Below are 20,468 nucleotides of genomic sequence, written 5' to 3' on the forward strand. Positions count from 1 at the left end.
CCAAAACTAACCACAGGAATAATCACGGTAACTCTGAACCCATTGTCTACACACAATAACGGCTGCATAACAGTGATACAGCATTATTTGTAGGAAGTTACTAGGATGCTGTTCAGTTTATTTTCTAAATTGATTTGATCTAGTTTCATTGGGATCCAGATCCCCTTTTCATGAGACCTGAGAACAAGAATCATTCATAGATGGACAATCAGCAAACAGTAAATCAGTGAATATGGAGTATTTGCAACAAGAGAAATTTCAATGCAGTTTTTGGTTCTCCAGTATTCTGCCCTACAAAGCCTAACTGCACAACTAACTAGCATAACTACACAAAGGGTAAAACTGAGGAAAACTGCTTTAAAGCTTTTTTAAAATGTTTTTAAACTGGCCAGCCAAATGGGTTATTGGTAGGTAAGCGATATGACACTTCTTTCTATATGTATTGATGATAAAATTTTTATGCTCAAAACTCATGACGATTTATTTGACCTTTGACCCCAAAAATGTAGTTACTGCACTCTGGTTTTGCATTGATGTAAAAGGTTCTAATAGTAATGCATGAACAAATTTGTACATTTTTAATTAAAATGCATCAATCTCGTCCACTTTAAGTGGTAAATGTGAGCAAACACCTCACGTAACATTTTTCACAGTCAACAGGGCTTTCCACTAGGACATGGAGCAGCCAGACAGTGTTGAAAAATAGCTGGTTAGAGGGAGAATTTTTTTTCATAAAAGCCTAAATTTGGTGCCTCTCACATATTTTAATGCCACTATTACTACTACCATCATATACACTGATCTTTTCATTGCATATTTTAATGAAATATTGTAAAGGAGAATAAGGGTTCTTGTATGTTTTATTTAAGGGCATCTTATTTTGACAGGCTTCTTGTAATTTCTGTGGTGGATTCTGTGCTCTTATTTTGAAAGCTGCATTGTTTAGCGACATGAAGTAATAGTTGCTTTTTGTGATTAAAACAACTTTAATTGTTAGCTAATATTAGCTCGCCGCTAACGAACGGCATAATGAAACAGTGGGAAACCCTTACGCCACTACGTCAAAAAGTAGGAATGTGGCCAATATCATGATATTCATTTTTCATACTCAAAAAAAAAACACACCGGTATAATCGTGGAGGATACGATATTGCACACCCCTAGTAGGACAGTATTCTTGTGATCAATTCTACTGGCCATACTGGGTGTGACTGTGTGACTGCTAGTACACTCTGAGTCTCTTTGTCTCCCTCTGTCCATCAGACTGATTCCAGTCTAGTCTCATCCCACACTGCAGATGGCACTTAGGTGGGACTTGTGTTGCAGGCTGGCAGGCCTGGGTGGCTACTGCATTTACTACTGTGTATTTTCAGTGCATTTCTTTGTGGCCACTGCATTGTCATATTATTGAATCAGTTTCACAGTTTGCTTTTGCCTTTATTCTCTGCAGTTTTATTGGTTTTGCTACCAAAATGGCGGGGCTCAAGCAGCAGTAAGTGTTGGTCTGGTGTGCTGTTGGAACATTAAGTGCATTGGCACAAGTACATTTTCAAAATTGAAGAAAGTTGAGCCCGATCATGTGGATACCACTGAAGTGAATTGATTTCTGTCTGAAATGTATTAGCTCTAACCCTCATGCCTTATTTTTATGATTCAGTCTACATTCGCCGACTATGTGCCATAACATTCAACCCCACCGTTAGATCAGTCGCATTTATACGCCTGCTTTAGTGCAGGAATGTTGGCCCATAAGCATGAGATGTGAGATGGACTTGATCAGGGCTTGAGGTGTCTCCAAAGGCCTCATGAGGTCGGGCCACGTTTTATTACATCCAGGTTATAGGAGGCAGTGCTGGTTTTACTCCTCATAGCAGTATAATAAATACCTTGCTAGGCCGGACATGTCTGCTGTTTATAGTATCAAAGGAGATGTTCAGTCTTGAGCTTACTCGACCATGAGGCCATGAGAGAACAAGTTTTAGGACTTGTTGTAATAAATGCTAAAGCACTATGTTCTCTATATATGCTCGTAGAGGATTCACTCCTCCTGCAGGGCCCGCAGTCTCCTGGCATATCCGGCTGGCACAAGAGGAGGGCGAACAAAATGACAACAGAGCCTGCAGAGAGGGCCTCAAGTTGGCTGTGGATGAGAAGAAATAATTTCAGCACAACACATTTTTCTGGGATTGTAACATTTATGTACATTTAAACTGGCAGGCAACAGTAACCTTTGATGTGAAGTTAATGTGGGTTGATGTTAGCTGTTCATCCTCAAAAAGTCACCTGCACAAGATGCTTTCCTGTGGATTGTAAGATTGTTATAGGGCTGTCAAAAATAATGTGTTATTTTGGATTAATTAAGTGCAGAAAAAAAGATGATTTTCACTCATTGTCTGAAAGCCTGAAATATCACATATTTAATATAAATGGGTTTTACCATTACATAAGTCCCATAAAAGGCCCAGTTTTATACCGTGGTCTTTCCTGGGACTACCAATGTATCAGAAGAACAGTCTATTGATTGATAAACCTCACCAGCAGCAGTGCCAAAGAAAGGCTTGACAGCACGATATAATGGATGTCAGATGGCTCAAGAGAAGGTTTTGAGTGGAGAACCGTGGCTCTGAAAGACAGATGGTTCTCCGCCAGATGTCAGGGAGGGGTTGATGATATCAGTCAAGAAATGGAGCAGATCAGCAACGACGGTCCGGGAGGGGGAGAAGGGAGTGGGATCAAAAGGGCAGAAGTTAAGTCTGCTCATGGGAATCTTTTTAAGACTTCATTTAGGATGGGTTGAGGGAGACATTAAGCCCATGTTAGAGGGGTCAGAGGGAGAGAGAGTGACCAGAGGGTGGCCCAGAGGATGAGCCTTGGCTGTCATCACTCTTTTTGTGCAGTGAACAGAGGAGGCAGGAGTAGTGTTGAGACGAGAGGAGAGAATATACTCGAGCTTCTGTAGGCCACAGGCTGGAAGTCGTTAATGGCAAGAGAGAGAAAGAGAGAGAGAGAGAGAGAGAGAGAGAGAGGAGATGAGAAACTAAAACTCTTCCAAGAAAACCTTGTGGAATTTTCCCTCAGCTGCCTGAAGGCTTGAGCATTTGCTTCGACCAGGTGGTTCATAGCCAAGAAGCAGCTGGGAGCAGATAGACAAGCTCTGGCAAACGGGGAAGAACCACAGGGGATAAGAGGGCAGGTATAAATGCTAAGGTCACTGAGGAGACACAGGAAGCAGTTGGCTGGAGGGAGTACAGAGAGGGAAGCTGAGGACAGCTAGAAGCAGAGAAATCACATGATGTACTTAGTGGTGGTGGTGTGAGGAAAACCAGTTTAGAGGAGATCTTATAGAGAAGAGTGGAGAGGGGTCAAGAGAGGCTTGTGGCAAGGGTCTCTTTCATTTTTATTCTTTTAGAAAAATGTCTGGGTGATTCAGGAGGCCTAGAAATAGATTGGGCCATGGAACATGCCAGGGATTATAGATATTTATTGTTTCAGAACTGTCATCATAAGGCCAAGAATTTCTATTTGTGCCCGTGGTTGTTTGTGAACTACTTACATTTTTAGATATGCCCTCAGTCCATTTTCTTTATTAGATATTGGATGTCTCAATACAGATGACAAATCTGGGTTTGGCATGGCCCCAGCTTAAATCTTACATCTACGGACAAAGCTCTTTTGACGTTTTACAAAATCAAAAGTATAAAGAAGAAGGTTCCTAAATGTTATAGCAATCCGTCAGAGAAATGGCTTCAAGTAATCTTGGATAAAGATCAGAAAAAGACTAATTCGCAAATCTGCTTGTGAATTTAAATGAACGTAGCACAATCCTGGCGCCAAACTTCATGTCAGGACACATTGCATCATGCAGTATGACAAAATACACATGCTGTCTTTAACTTTGTCTTATCCCCATTTCACCTGGTTCCTGTATAAACTGTAAAAAAAAAATTTTTTTTAAATCTGTTTAATTTATGGTAAAATACTGGCAGCTATGGTTGCCTCAAAAATACAGTGAGTGGGTTTTCTACTGTAAATTTAAATGTAAATATCAGCAAAAACTGTAATTTAGACTGAACAGTCCCTTTATGTTTAGGGTAATTGTGTCCTTGTGACATTATGATAATTCTCCATAAGTTTTACATGAAAATGTTTAATTTTTGCAGTAAAACTGTGTTTTCTACAGTTTTACTGTAAAAAAAAAAAGTCTTGTACTATTCCTTGATTTAGGGTAATTAAAAGTGTCTACTATGGTGATATACCATTTTTTATTTTACGTCATATTTCTGATGCAATTTGTGTTTTACTGTAATTCCTACAAACATTTTTTTACAGTGTACATATCTTATCACATTTCGTTTATCAGTCACTGTCTTATTTTTCAGGGCAAAATGGTAGAAATAAATGTCCTCATTTTCAGTCTTATTATTAATTACTTTGGTTAGGGTGTTTATTTGTATTTTGTTCCCCTTTTTAATATTTCTTATGTTAAATTTTGGCAAGCTTAATTAGAATGCTAGCCCTCCCTATGAAGATGTAGTATTGGTCAAATAATCTATCTAGTATTTTTACCTTTTTAAACTACTACTACTAAACAAACTACGTTTTTGTAGTGTAATTTCATTTCAAGCAACTAGACTGTCAATGAGTGACCCAAGTAGTATTTCCCAGGAAATGAATTTCCAGTCAGTTACTTCAACATCAGCTGCTTAGCACCACCTTGTGACAAGAGTCCTCAGAAAACCTCAGGTCCCACCAGTTTACCATTAAAGTTGTCATTTAAAGTCGCTTCCTGATTTATAAAATAAACAAATAGAAAACATTTCTATACCTCCTTTGATTGTTGTTTTTTAGCAGCCATTTCCTGTAGCTCGTTTTTTATTGTTGGCACTAACTCCTACCACATGACAGTCACAAGGCATGATTTCAGCTCCCTTCTCAATAGTGGATTTTATTTATGTTCATCTTTTAAACACATTCCCACTGTTGCTAAAATCAATCCCCCAACGAATACCCCACATGACCTGGAGATATTTTTCACAAAGTGATACACAGGAAGTTAAGCTAAAAGAATAAATAAAAATAGTTTTAAAAACCACCAGCCACACAGTACTGTAATGTTTAATGTATTGTCCCTGGGCTGACAGCATTATCAACACTAGAAGTGGGTTAAAAAATGACAAATATTCATACCACATACAGAAGTAACAGGATGGACTGATTGGTTGAAACCTAATCCTGTTACAGGTTTCTATCACTGAATCATTTATTGTCTGAACGACACTCATCAAGTGTTCTACATGAGAAAGCCTCAGTTTGCATGCAGTCATTGAAGTTTGCCAAAACTTCTCTGCATATAATTTTGCATTAAATAAAATCATAATTGTATGATAAGTAAAGTGCTGGAAAAGTATTCGGATCCTTTACTTAAGTAAAAGTACTAACACCAAACTGTGAAATTTCTCTACTAGAAGTAAAATTCCTGCATTCAAAACTTACGAAAAGTATCATCATTAACATGTACATAAAGTACTGGTTATGCAGAATTGTTATACATATATATTCCAAATGTATCATTGGATTATTATTGTTGATGCATTTATGTAAGCAACACTTTCCTGTCATCAAGATAGGGCTCATTTCAACTACTTAATATACTTTTATGTTGTTGAACTTATAAACATCATTTTTAAATTGATCTTTTTTTTTCACCCCAAATTAACTAAAGCTGGCAGCTAAATGTTGTTGAGTAAAATGTGTGAAGTTACATATGTGGAAATACTCAAGTAAAGTACAAACACCTCAAAATTGTACTTAAGTAAATGTACTTAGTTATGTTCCACCACTGCATTTAGCACCAAAAAGTGGCCCAATTTTTTATTTGCCAGATATATACATATATTTGAAGAATAAAAATTGTGTAACATTATACCATAGCGCGAAATTATGAGCATAAAAGTCACAACTGGGCCTATATTATCTGCAGTAATTAACAGAAAGTTTAATACAATGCCATAAGGTTTTAAAAAGTTTTAAATTGGGCGCTACAATCAAGTGGTTGCAGCCATTTCTGTTGAACTAGTCTGGAAGGTTGGGACTAAATGACACTTCCTTTTCCAACATGCGCACACATATTTTTTGATGATTAGGAGACATGTTGGGTCTTCTGAGGTCTATACACTAATTAGAGTGGAATCTATACACAGTCACACATAGGCCAAGTTCATTCAGGAGTAAATTAATTGCATACTTTATGTCCGCATTATTCTTGCCCCAGTGGCCTCATTGTATGGTGAGGACAAAAAGGACAGATTTCATACACTGAGGATGCAAGCAAGGACTTTGGACAGTTTGTCCTCTTCCAGGTTGCAAATGATTTGCAGCATTATTATATAACAATAAGAAAGATCAGCACTTTGGACACAACCACCACCACCCAAAAACACATTTACTACACCATGGAAATTTGCATAAGTTGTTTTATTCATAGTTATTGTCCTCTTTATACTTCTTTTTTAATTGTTTTGTCTTTTGTTGAAGTGGACATCCCGTAAAGTCAAGCCTGAAGCCCTTAGCTGAGTTGTTTGCACATCACCCTTTGAACTGAAAAGAAAGGGTAAGAGGAGGAGCAGAGTGGGGTTTTCCTCCTTCTCTTTCTCTCGCTCTCTCTTTATCTCGCTTACAGTATCCCAACTCAACCTTTATTTTCATTTGTTTGAACAAAGAGTGTACCTTACAGTATATTTACACATCATACTGACTGGCTGTTTAACAATTTCCACTTAGATAATGCAAGGAAGATTGAACTTTCAACATTTGCTTCTCGTTTTCACATTTTTCTACAGTCTTGTTCTCCTTTGATCCACTTTATCCTCTCATGCTAACTCTGCAGTGAGATTTTCTTTGACATTATTGTAATCATCATCACCACCACTGTTATCATCATAATCAGTCATCTTTTTCATCATTATAACATCATATTCACCATTATTATATTGATATAACTCTTTTCAATAGATTCCTCTCTGACAACTGTACAATCGTACACAGTGTTTGACTTTTATATATATTTTTGGGAATATATTATTTAAACCTAAGAAAAGAGGAACATAATCCCAAAGAAAATATATTAGTATCCCAAAGTAACAAAATCATGCATGTTTTTAATGTATTTGTCCATAAAAACAAAACAAAAATTAACGTAATGGATGGGATCTGGCTTTATTTACAAATTGATCTTGGCACTGTTTTTGTTGTCTCTTGCTGGAAACTGGAATGATCATAAAGAATACTTTTGACGAGCATAACACTCTCCTGGTATTATAAGTCAGTGACCTGCTATAAAAGGCAGGTTTGAGAGACATATTCTTTTTTTTTTAAAGCACAAAAAAAAAAACGCTAAAAGAAAGAGGGGAAAAGAACAACATTAGAGAGTCGACCAGGGGGCAGAACAGAAATAGTGTGTAGAAAACGTATTTCACTTCAGCTTTACACTGTGGCAGTTTCCTCTTTTAGGCAGAAACCCTGTGACATCATGTCTACTGACATTTTTTTTTTTCCTCAGAAATACAGGCTCTCCCCACGTCTCATCAGGTGCACTCACTGGTTACCATTGTTAGGGTGAAAATCCAAAAGAGAACATTGATTCTGTCAAAATTCTTCTTGTTAAGCAGCATTAATTGACTCTGGCAAATTAAATAAAAGAGACAAAAGTAACTGAAAAACCACCAACAGACCTACTACCTCAGGTTTGGCAGGCAGGTAGGGGTAGCTGTCTAAAATTTCCAGTGTTGCCTTGTCAAACAAGTGCTTGACTGTTGATCCAAAGATCTTGTGTGTGTGTGTGTGTGTGTGTGTGAGAGAGAGAGCAAACATAAGGATGTGTGTCGGTGTGTGTGTGTGTTGGGTGTCTCTGCATACTCATATTCAGTGCAAACACATTGGGTAAAACTCCCATCTTGACAATGGCCCACCAGCTCTTTTGTTTCAACTGAAACACATGAATCTACAGTATCGTCCATCCCTGACCATCTGACTAGCTCGTTTCCTTTGCAGGTCTCTGTTGCACCTCTTCAAAGAGATAAACTGTCAGGCAGACTGACATGCCTTTTGTTTATCCAGCCTGACGGCGGACCAACTGCTGCCAAGTGGCCCGCTTTACCCCCACCCCCCCACCCCCGAGCCAGCATCAGGTCCTAGCACAGCCCAATGTACTTGAGATTGTTCTGGATGATCACGTCCGTGACAGCGTCGAACACAAACTGGATGTTGCTGGTGTCAGTGGCACAGGTGAAGTGCGAATAGATCTCCTTGGTCTCCTTGTTGCGGTTGAGGTCCTCAAACTGCCGTTGCACATAGACGGCTGCCTCCTCATAGGTGTTCTGACCTTTGTAGTCAGGGAAGCACACTGTCAGAGGAATGCGTTTGATCTTCTCAGCCAACAGGTCCTTCTTGTTGAGGAAGAGGATGAGCGACGTGTTGGTGAACCAGTTGTTGTTGCAGATGGAGTCAAACAGGCGCAAGCTCTCGGCCATGCGGCTCTGTGTGGAAGAGATAGAGAAGAAGATCAGACCATGAGGAAATTATTTCACAGCTAAGAAACAGGATGGACTCTATAGGGAAAAGCTTTCTGGAGGCGAGCCATTAGCTGGGAACACCAATAGCCAAATAACGTTCACCCTAAATGTAGTCACAGATAACCACATCATTACTAAAACTAAAGAAATGGATTGTTGCTTTAGTAAAATGTAGCCTGATTCATAACGAAAACTCCCCTCCCACTGATACATGGAAGTCAAATTCTTTTGGCTTTATGTGCCACTGAGAAACTTTCATAGGAATGTACAGGGTCCTGCCTCCAACGTGGTATGAAATTGGCTATTAGTTAATGTTGCAGTGAATTTCCTCGCTCTGACAGGTGTTCAGTAGGAGAGATAAGAGCACATGCATGCATTGATATGAATTAAGCAAATTTTGGGAGGGCCTGTTCACTGGACCTTTCAAGGGGCCCAGCCATTTCTGTGGGCGTTGCCTGCTAAGAAAAATGTAGTATTTACTTTGAAGCAACACGCCAAATCAGCCCCAATCAGCCCACACAATCAGACCTTGTTCACACAAGCAAGATGGAGTAATTTGGTAAAACACAAGGGAGAAAATTAGACCATGTAAGGCAAAAGAATTAAGGATGAAACTGAAGACAAGATAAGTAACTGTCTAGCCAAAGGTATGGCTTCTCTGTTATGTCAACAGAGACTTGAGACTCAGACTGATGAAGACCTACGTTTGAACTCTCACATTGCTTCTTTTTACCGCCACTCGCTTTCTCCAAAACTGTAACACGAGTCAGTCCTGATTGTAATCATTTCGGAAAAACCTCACTTTTGTGAAGATTAGTTGTAAATATTGCAATAATATGAACATTTTAATGGATCAGGTGGCTGCAGAAACTAAGACTGTGTCGACAGGCTGCTTATAATGAGGACAGACTGTTCTAACCTTTTCTTCTAAGATTCTTTCAGTGCACTGTCACTGCTCTGGCTCTGTCATATTGTTTTCAGCCTTCAGCTTCATAAATAAATCTTAATTAATGTCCTCCAAATGTTGATGCATTATCATTTATAGTCAGAAGGACCACATTAGGCATCACATTTTTTTTTCTCCAATTAAATTTTTTGATTTGTTTCACAATTCTTTAATGGAAATCACTGATGCTTGCAATGTCCTGCAGATAAATGAATTAGTCATAAGATACAGTATGGATATGCATCATGTGACTGGTATCACCATTAAATCAGACACTTAATACTATACCATACTGCAAGGAGTTTTTAACTGATTATGAAAGTCTCAATTTAATACGGATGCCTCTGTATGACCTTACATTAGCAAATGAGATCATCAGCGAGAAGATTATTAGATTATTTCCAATTATTCTTAATGCCTGTCCCTGGTCCGATTTGCCAAGAAATATTTGAAATGACTCAAAACTGATCTTGAACCCTCTTTTCCGTAGAGAGACATGTAATATGTCAAAAAAGTGAAATACATTACAGTTTTATATTTCGCCATCGTCATTACTCAGTTATTAATAGCCAAAACTAGTCATCATATCATCGCTATGCATTGTGCAAAGATCCATGTTGAAAAAGAAAAAAACATTTTAGTATCTAAGACAAGCTGTGTCTTTATTTCACTCACTTCCAAAACAAATGCACTTGCTCTAAAAGATCAAGATCTTTTTGACAAAGGTGTGGTTGCACATGGAAACACTACTGCTTTTGTCCAGGGGGCGCCAAAATCAACACAAAATAAGTTGTAGTTGCATTAAAATGTAAAAAAAAAAATGTTATGAAACTTAATAAAAAATTCAATATTTTCCATTTTATTCCACTAAACATGACATTAATATATATATATATATATATATATATATATATATATATACATATATATATTATTATTATTATTATTTATTTATTTATTATTATTATTTATTTGCGGAATGTAAAAATCTGCTGGTTTTGGTACAGAAGGAAAAGTCTAAGTGCAAAGTCTGTGTGCGTACGTGGTTATGTGCATGTTTGCATCTATGTGCTATATTTACAGTTTGTGCTCATGTGACATTGAACATATACAAGAAAAGAGTGAAAAAGAAAGTTGATCTGTTCATGGCAGCTGCTGGCATGTGGCGACAGGCCAGTAGCTTGTGACTGGGAGGCTGTCGGATGGAAGACTACTGTTTAAAAGGTTACAGAAACAACATGGTGCTCTGAGCAAATCACAAGATCTGCACTCCATGGAAAAAAATACTGTGGGGAATAGTGAAGGATTAGACAATCCTTGTGTGCATTCACAGTAAACTCTGATTATTCAGTGTTGTATGTGCACTATTTTTGGATAATGATGAAAATGCTGCAGGTATAAGAAACCAAAGTTGCACGTTTTTTGTGTTTGTGTGTGTGTGTGTGTGTGTGTGTGTGTGTGTGTGTGTGTGTGTTTTCACAGTAGGTTAAAGTAGGTTTTTTCAAGGCAGTTTGTCAAATTTGACAAAGTAGCCCATAGTAAAAAATACATCCCTGAAGGAAATATGTGGAAGAGATAAGATTTCATAAAACTAGTTATTTTTAATACAAATTGCATAAGAATGTGTCTGAAACTGCTGTTTCTTCATCCATTCATCTTCCTTTCTGCGCCCCTTCTCTCACATGTTGTTATCTTCAGACTGAAATATAAGCTCTCCTTTCTGTATAAGTATGTTTCCCCGGGGACTAAGGCTGGCCCTTAAACACTGTACACCACACAAAGTCATGTCTGGTTGTTTGACCTCACTCCTCCTCTTTCCAGGCTGTGAAAACAAGAGCCCAGCTGCTAAGAGAGTATGGCAGGAGACAGCCAGCTGAGCCTGGGGAGTCTCTTCACCTGGCCACTACTGCGCTCAGAGCACACTACTGCTAAGAGTTTCTTAATGGGGAGCGGGAGAAAGAGGAGGGGGGCAACATCCAGGAGCAGTAAAGCATGCAGACCCCCTTCCTTTGCTTCAAACACCCACTGGTACACACACATATCTGCATACCCGCACACATCGCTTCCCCCCCTAACCTCCTCCTGTCAGAGTAGTCCAGAGGCCCTAATTAAGCTTAAGTATTAATGAGGAAGTTCAACCCCGTATCACTGCTTTGTTTCACTTAAGTGAATCCTTACGGATTTATTAAGGTTTATTTTAAATGTCACAGCTGTAGAAAAAGGCGAGTTTGCTCTTGCGTACTGAAAGGGTTTTCTCTGTTAACATGTTTTTTTTTGCTCTACCTGAAAACTACATTATTCAGGCTGCTCCCTTTCTGTTTCCCCTCTCTGTTTAATTACTGATGTCTCTGATACTGTGGGTGGGTCTCTGTTACACTGCTGGGTTTAGATTGCAAAACAAACAAACACATTACAATTTTATAATATTATCCTTGTGCTAGATTCTCATCAAAATCACATTTGGTTACCGCGACCAGCAGCTCTAAAGCTCGCTCTGTCACTCGGTTGGTCGCTCCAAAAAAACGTCCCCACCCTTTGGCAGCCACAGTTTTCGCTCTAGAAGGATGAAATTTGGCATCAAGGTCAAGAGTGTGGATGCACACGCCTGTAGTCACATTTAATTGATTATCAACCGAGCACATTTGAATGAAAATCTTGTTTTGTTTGTTAGCTAGTTTATTTTTTATTTCGGTGTCATGCCAAACATCTGAACCATCCTATATAGGATTACAAGGCAATGCATAGAGCAATAATAAATGAAATAAATCAACCCATTATCAAGAACTACTATATTATTTCAAATAACATATTTGACATAAATTAACTTTAAACTGAAAATGTATAATTGTCTGTTAATGTAGATAATGTACAGCCGAAAGTAAAATAAATAAATATATATATATAGGTAATTTATTATTATTTATTTATTCATTTATTTTATTTTTTATTTAATTTAGTTTAATTTCATATTTTAATTTAATTTAATTTGTTTATTTTTTCTCTTTGATTAGTGTCATTATTTAGTTACTATGTGACCCAGGACAAAAGGGATGGGGGAGGATGATTTGGAGTGATAATTTTATTGAAAAAAATAATAAAAAGAACCTTAAAAAGTGTCAGTTCACATTTGCTGTATCTGAATTATATTGTAATGGGTACGGGTATGATGTGGATGATCCAATATCAGGTTCTGTATTCACTGAACGCACACCTAAAATAATGTTGAATTGCTTTGCTTTATTATGAGACATAAGGAGAGAGCTACATAATACTACATATATCTTCAGACTAGATGTCACCATAGAGCATTTCAGTAACAATAAAGATAAATTGAATGTGAACATGCAATAAATCAGCTTTTGCTGTTACAGCTCAGTGATGCAATAACAATATAGTATAATAAAACCTATGTGAGAATGTACTGTATAGCCTGGTAATGAAAATATTGGCAAAAAGGCCTGACATGTATTTTTTCACTTGGTGTGTCCTTGAACAGTGTCATTCTGTTTCCTGGAAAACTCTTTTTTCACAACACCATTATGTCATATGAAGCAATTCAATTACTACACGATAGTAATGCCCCATTAGGCGGTTAAGATGCTCATAGCTGAGTGAGCGAGAATATTCCTGAATACATTTTAGACACCAGTCTGACACCTTCCTCTGTGTTTCTGAAGGGACGTGATGTGAAGTCACCGATCAGGGAAACTGTCATTTCACATTCAGATCAGTTCACACGACGTCTTTGCTGTGACTTGAAAGGAAAAGTGAACATGACAAACTTTGACATTTAAACACCAGTAATTAATTTCTATAGTCCTCTTTGATGTGACAGGCAATTAATCCCTATTTGAGAGATTAAACATACAATAATTGAAACAATAGAAATGGAGTTGACACTGCAGTCTGTGTCTGCCTTGATGTTTGGCTTAAACAGGCGCTAACCTCACACCTAGCGTTTCATTTTCACCTCACATATACACAGAATCCACTGCAGCTGCTCAGCCTCAGCTGTTGCATGTAAACCTGCACTGCAACACACATTCATAATAATACACCCACAAACACCCGTGCAGGCACACAATACATGCATGCACATATACATATTCTCTCCAGTGGTGCTGTTTGTTGTGCAACCCCTCCCCTCCTCTCTTCTTCCCTCCTCTCCCCTTCTCATCCTCCCTTCCCTAGTCACAGCTCACTGTCAACAGCGCAGGATTAGGAGCATTTGACTGGCCTGTTGCTAAGCAACAGTTACCACGGCAACCGATTCATTATGAAGACAGGGATGGGACAGGGAAAAATGCATCAGGGAATGGGTTGATGGGTAAATGTTGTACTGTAATTATTACGGTGTATTTTCTGTCTTGTGTGAGCTGGTGCATTGAGCCGCCGTCGTTCTGCCCCGACGAAGTTTGTTTTCTGCTCGTGTGACATTGCATGAAGCTTTGAAGGTTTAGGCGATCACTACACACACAACAAGCCGTCATTATAAAAGCAAAACCGTTCCCTCTAATGAGGAAGCTTCACAGCCAGTAATCAGTGATTGTCATACATATGAATGCACATAAAAACTAGAGCCCGACAGATATGGGATTTTTGAGACCAAAGCCGAAAATTAATCAATAACTGATATGGTGGCCGATATAATAATTTTTTTTAACTGGAATAAAAATAGACCTTTTTTATGTGGATTATGCACCGATTTTACACCACTCTGCCCAGAGAGCTACTTTCTTAAACATTGAACTTTATTAAATAATATTTAGCATTGTTATACATTATTATATATTATACAAACAATGAATTACATTGTCAGCTCATTCTATAAATTATAACTGAGAAAATAAATAAGAATAAGATAAATAGCTAAATACACATCATTACTGTTCACATTTTATTGTTCAATTGTCTATTAAAAAAATATTTAAAAAGTTAATAGCTAACACCACTTCTAAATCACACCTTGTAACATTTTATACATTATATATTGTATAAAAAACTTTTTTGTAGCTGCACATATCAGGCAGCATATACACTGATACTGATATGGCTTTTAGAGGCCGATATCAGCCGATGATATCTGTTAACCAATTTATCTGTCGGACTCTAATAAAAACTGATCGAACTGACAGTGAATCACTGGGCTTTGCTGCCTTTGGGTGTGCCATTCAACTCTTATAATCCCTCTTGTGCTGACTTCCCATAAAATAAGACATAATTCAGTTAAACATGCTTTACAGAAATGCATTGGTCAGCTGTGGTTATAGACCAAGAAGAAGAAGAGTCAGAGTTGCACTTGAACTAAAATTGATGAGTCATGTCTGGCCTAGAAAGTTGAGTCAGTGACTTTGTCTGACTGTTTCATCTCATAAAGGTTTATGTTTTACGTATATGTAAATAATAAAACGAATACAGTGTATTTTTTGGTATGTACTCTAAGATAAAGCAGGTTATAGATATGTTTGCTGGCAGTTTTCACATTGTGCTTACATGTCAGTGTTTTCATTCAAAGAGTAAATATCACTGATGCTGGAGGACAATAACCTCCACTGCTAAAGCTGTTAAGACTAATTAAAATTACAGCGTCCCCTTAATGCACATATTGGAATTGAAATTTTAACATGTTGATTGCTTTATTGTGAAAGAGCCGTTATTTAACAATCAATGCGTATTCTGTATTACAGCTTGGCTGCAAATGTATTCAGCATTTCTGAGATGATGCTTCCTGGGTGGTTTAAAGCCAAACATGTCACATCTCTACAGTGCCTTCTGAGCTGTATTGCACAACCTAATAAATATGAATTTCATGTTAGGTTATTTGTTAAAGGTTAAAGCCTAAATGATCTTGCAAAAGGTTAAGGCTCGGCTGTCTAGTTTTTGTTCTTCATCGAAAAATCAGTTGAGTCTATACAGTCGACTCTTTCATACAAGCCAATAAAACTTTTCATAAAAATATGCACACATTTCCTCTGAGATCAGTCTGCCTATTATTCTGCTATTTATTAACATTTGCGCTCTAGTTAGCTGTCAGTATCAGTTTTCTGGTAGACTGAAATATGTTGCTCTGTCTATGTTTAGAGCATGGTGGCTGGCATGTTGTTTTTTTTGCTGTTAAGAATGCTATTATGTTAAAGGAATATATTCTGCCCAAAAAAAACATAGGTTTCTGAATATATTTGAGGTATATTAATTGGATGTATTGTATATTTCTTTGGTTATTCTAAAGAGATAATATTCTGTATGTGTATTTGTTAATCTTTTTTTTGTGTTTCTATTCTACTGTAGGTTTTTAGTATAATTCTCTCTTTGCATCTGGATCAGGGGCAGCTTAATGTCCCAGTTCTTTACTAGAGGTGGTGGGAAAAATATAGTACAGCATAGTATCGCAATATTTTGCATGGCAATATTATATTGATTACTGGCCACCAAGTATCGATATTTAGCGTTTGACGTAGCTGTAGTGGGCTGGATATACTGGTATCATATGAAACTAGAAGATCTAAGGAATCTATAGGCATGTGTGTAAGGATATTATGTCAGAAAGTTGTCGAAACAATGCTGCAAATTTAGACAATTTTTTATGTTTCATTAAAAAAAAATCAGAGTAGTGAAGCTTAAAGTTGAGGGAAAGTTTGAGAAAATGCTGCAGTTGTTGTCAACCATACATGTTTGGTATCAGTTAAGTTCAGTTTGACTGAATACTTTGTTGGTCAGTCTGTGGGTTTGACTCATTGTGGAGAAATAAAAAAGACTGAAGTGGGATAAATAGAGTGAGAATTTTCACTTATTTGACAAAACAATTCTTGATTGAATTTCATTTTGTTGACACAAAATGCAGATTAACAGTTAAATCTCAATATATTTTGTATCGGGATAAAATCGTATCGTGGGGCCCCTGCTAATTCACATCTCTATTCTTTACCATCACATTGCACTGACCTACATTCCATGTACCTTACCTTTACCTTAAATGATGCTTACCCCAACTAAACAGAAACCAAATTGGGTTTAACTACTGTCATATTCCACATTAACTATCGTGTAACATCTGTAACCAGAAATTCCACGCATACATTGTGCAGAAACCAGAGCTCCAGAGTGCAGCACTTTACGGCTTTTGTAAAGAATGGCTTGTCAAATGTCTGTGGCTCGGATATGATAAAACTGCCAACATTTTGCATTGCATTTATTGCAAAGATGGCTGGGAACAGTGCTTTTGCTGTTGGAGCAACAACGTTCCAAATTGAAATGGTAAAAAAGCACAATGTCTCCAAAAAAACACGTCCTGTGCCAGGACAGGTGTGTGGCAGCATGGGAGCATTTTAGTGCCAGGTTGTGGCAAATCCAGGTAGTGAGGAGTCAGGAATGATATAAAGCGTAACACTGCTTATAATATAGTCAGAGAAGAGCTACCCTTTCCTACGGGTGCATCTCAATAAATTAGAATATCATGGAAAAGTCCATTTCCATTATTAGTAATATTACTAATAGACACTGAAGTTTAGGTTGATTAAATGTAAGCCATAATCATTATAATTAGAAAAAATTAAAAAAATAAAGACATGATATGTGTCATGCTGTGTCTAATGGATCGTAATGTGTTATTTCCACTTTCTGAATTGAATTACTGACATAAATACAATTTTCTATGAATTTATTGAGATGCACCTTTAAATCCCAGATCATCCTTGAGATTATTGCGGTTTGTAACTGTGAATTAAATTAGGAAGAGCATTTGTATATGCATCTTCATTCTTGTTTGCAATCATTTACATAATGTGTTAAAAAAAAAATTATCAAGGAGTATGGGAACTGACAGAAAAGGTAACTTTAAATATATTGGTGCAGTGCCGACAGCTGCAGTGAACCATTTTTGGTGCACCTAAATTGTGTGGTGATGCATCTAGATGAAAGCGTTAGGCAAACTGGTTAATCACATTTAAAAAGTGAGTCTGGAGCCGCGGATACAAACACTCTTCACATTCTCACATTGCAGATGTATTGAGCATGTAGAGGCTAGACTATGTTAGGTAACAGTTGCTCAGCAGTGTTGTGTCAGCTGACACTGGTTATGGAAGTGGGCAGCTCCAAGATGCAGGAATTCACTACAGTAGTCTTCTGTAGATGTCAAAGAAAGCACAGTGGCATGACTGAACTTAATCCAGTAACATTTAGATTAGGTGTACACTGAATGTGACATTTAGAAACTGCTGCTGTAATAAACCATCTGCCTGATGGTCCTGTAGATTTATGAGGGTGTGGCCTGATGTCCTGTATGGCCTCCATTATGCTGTTCGTATGCCAGTACAGCCTCTCTTTCACAAATGTGCACAGGGCTTTTGTAGAATGTTCAGCCTATACTGCAGTAACATCTCAGCCATGACATAGACGTGTTTCTGTGTTATTCAGCATCATTGTAGCACAATTGCATGAGACTAAATACAGGCACCATAGAATGTGATATTCAATTTAAAATATATTTAACTAGATCATCTCTTCAGGTCATACTTCCATAAGCTCTGCATCCTGATACACTCCTGCACATTTCTTCCATATGCATGTTCTAGCCATCCATTTATATATAAATATAATTATACTTTAGGGCATTAAGACACTGTCACATCTGTTATAAATCCACCTACTGAGTAATGTAATTGCACATTATATAAGGTATTGCATACTATTTATAATTCTGGCTTCAGATGAGCCCTACAAAACATTGTTTTTTCTACAATCTTGACTTAATTAATGAAATAATCGTTGTCTTTAATGTGGTTTTATACCAATTTCTCTAGACCTTCTTTCAAGATTGAGCTCAATGCTAATAATAGAGTTGCTAATATTAAGAAACAGAACAGCTAATAAAGCCCAACGGTGCATAATATATCATCTACTCTTTTTTATCTACGAATAAAAAACATTTTTTGATAAAGTTTTATTTTTTAAACTACATCTTTATTCATCAACAATATCGCATGCTGATAAAGTCACAGTTGGTGCTTAATGACGCTGGTGCCGTCCTGTCTTCTTGTCTTTGTCATGGAAAAAAACATATATAGTTGTTGTAATTAACACTGGTGAAGATCCTCCAAACATGGTTGCTTAGCAGTGTAATGCTACTTGCAGGCTAACCTACTGATGCAAGAAAGGCATTTGGAAATGGCTGATCATTACTAGATTATTTAATCAGCTATTTGTGGGAGAATTTCACTTGAATCAGATAAGGAAACACGTCAAAGTCTGACCACTGAAATTCAAAGCCAGCATTAATGTCAGAGCTTCTATGTCACAAGTTTACCAAGAAGAACCCGTGTTGGTGTGACCAAGGAAATCTTTAGCTGAGCTTCACTTGTTTAAACACATAAAACTATGAAGGAAGTCATTAATTCAACCATAATCCAACCATGAAAATTTCTGTATTTGCAGAACTCTCCTTTTAGGATGTCTTTCCTTCTGGTAGTTTTGATCTATAGCTATCTTCTGCATCTCCTATCTTAGAATAATAAAAGTTGTTTTTTTCTTGCACCTGTGAACTCCCAGTGCTACACCGTGCCTCCACAATCTGCTAATTCTCACAGGTACAGCCTCACACTTTATTCTGTGAACTCAATTAACACCATACTGCATTCTTCTCCTCAGACTTTATTTTTAACCTATAAAACTAATTGATTTCATGTTCCAACCCGGCACATTGTGCTCCCTGTTTTATCCGGGTAACCTATGAATTATCAGGCCAGTTCAGTTACAGGAATGACAAAGTTGCCTCTGTTCACAAGTTATTTCTTGTGTATAAAGAGGTTAACATGGATACAAGAACCTCTTTAGGAAAAAATGTAATCATTCCTGTGAAGAAATAGAAAATAGCTGACCCCTCATAGCTGCTCTCGACTAAAAAAGTAAAGTAGTATCTATTGTTGACCTTCCATTATCAAAAAGGCAGTTAAAGAAGCAATAACTGCCCAACTATTCCAAAACACTCGGATAACAGAACAGGCATGCTATGGATAGCAAATTGTTCAAATTCCACGACCATGAAGGGGAGATAACAAACACCAGCCACGGTCTTCATTCAGAAAGATTTAAAATAGTTCTGCTCTCACTTTAAGGGAATGTGTTTAACCCATTTCTACAAAATCAGTTAATGCCCACAGCCAAAGAACTCTGGATAAGGACCATAAAATTTGGATAAGTATTTCGAAATTGTTTATTGAATAAAACTGAATGAACTGTAAAGGAATTACAGTAGGTAATGTGATTTAGGATGGGTATAAAATATTTTTTTTTAAAAAGGGTGATCCTGGGAGCCCTGTGGGGGTGTTAGGAAAACTACCATCTTTTGCCTGTTACATAAGGCAGGAGTAGCTGTTTGTCACTTAAATCAGTTAACCCAATCAACAGCCTATGACACAATGAATATCTATCAAAAAAGGGTCGGATAGTTATTGTGGTTTCTGTGGAAACCTCTGATGCTTAAATTTGGGTTTTATTTTCTCACAGAATGAAAGTTATACATAGTTGCGTACTGTACCTTGAGACTGGAATTCAAGGCCCACTAAATATTCCACTGAAGCCTCTTTAACAATGGACAAAAACCAACACTAACACCCTCTAGCATTTGGCTTTTGTCTTTACTTGGAAATATCACAATCAGTCTTCATTTCCAGGACAAAGATCAGCAGTGATGGAAACAGGACACCCAGGTGGACGTGCAGATTTTGCTTTGTTTCTGGCAAAAGCTAATGTAGTCTCACGATCTTATGAGTCTTTGTCATCTAAGCCACAAATTCGTCCATCTCCGTCCAAGCAGCACATTGTTCCGAGTTAGTTGTCACCAAGTTTGAAAATGAAAATGAAAAAGCAACTGGTTTTAAAGAGGAATAACCACCCTTACATTTTCCTAACCCTGTTCCTAACCCTGTTTTTCTGGCGTGTTTGTGACTTCAAATGTA

General features: G+C 37.4%; 1 protein-coding gene across 1 annotated transcript in view; it reads right to left on the minus strand.

Moving 5' to 3' along the window:
* Positions 1–6,154: 6,154 nt before the first annotated feature.
* The window catches only part of gnaz (guanine nucleotide binding protein (G protein), alpha z polypeptide), a 34,398-nt gene continuing 20,084 nt past the window's right edge, over positions 6,155–20,468 (minus strand). The window contains exon 3 of the mRNA XM_059357971.1: positions 6,155–8,534. Coding sequence (XP_059213954.1) covers positions 8,190–8,534 — 345 coding nt within the window. The 3' untranslated portion in view covers positions 6,155–8,189. The remainder of the gene's footprint in view (positions 8,535–20,468) is intronic.

Source organism: Centropristis striata, chromosome 19 (genome assembly GCF_030273125.1).
Source record: "Centropristis striata isolate RG_2023a ecotype Rhode Island chromosome 19, C.striata_1.0, whole genome shotgun sequence".
NCBI lineage: Eukaryota > Metazoa > Chordata > Actinopteri > Perciformes > Serranidae > Centropristis > Centropristis striata.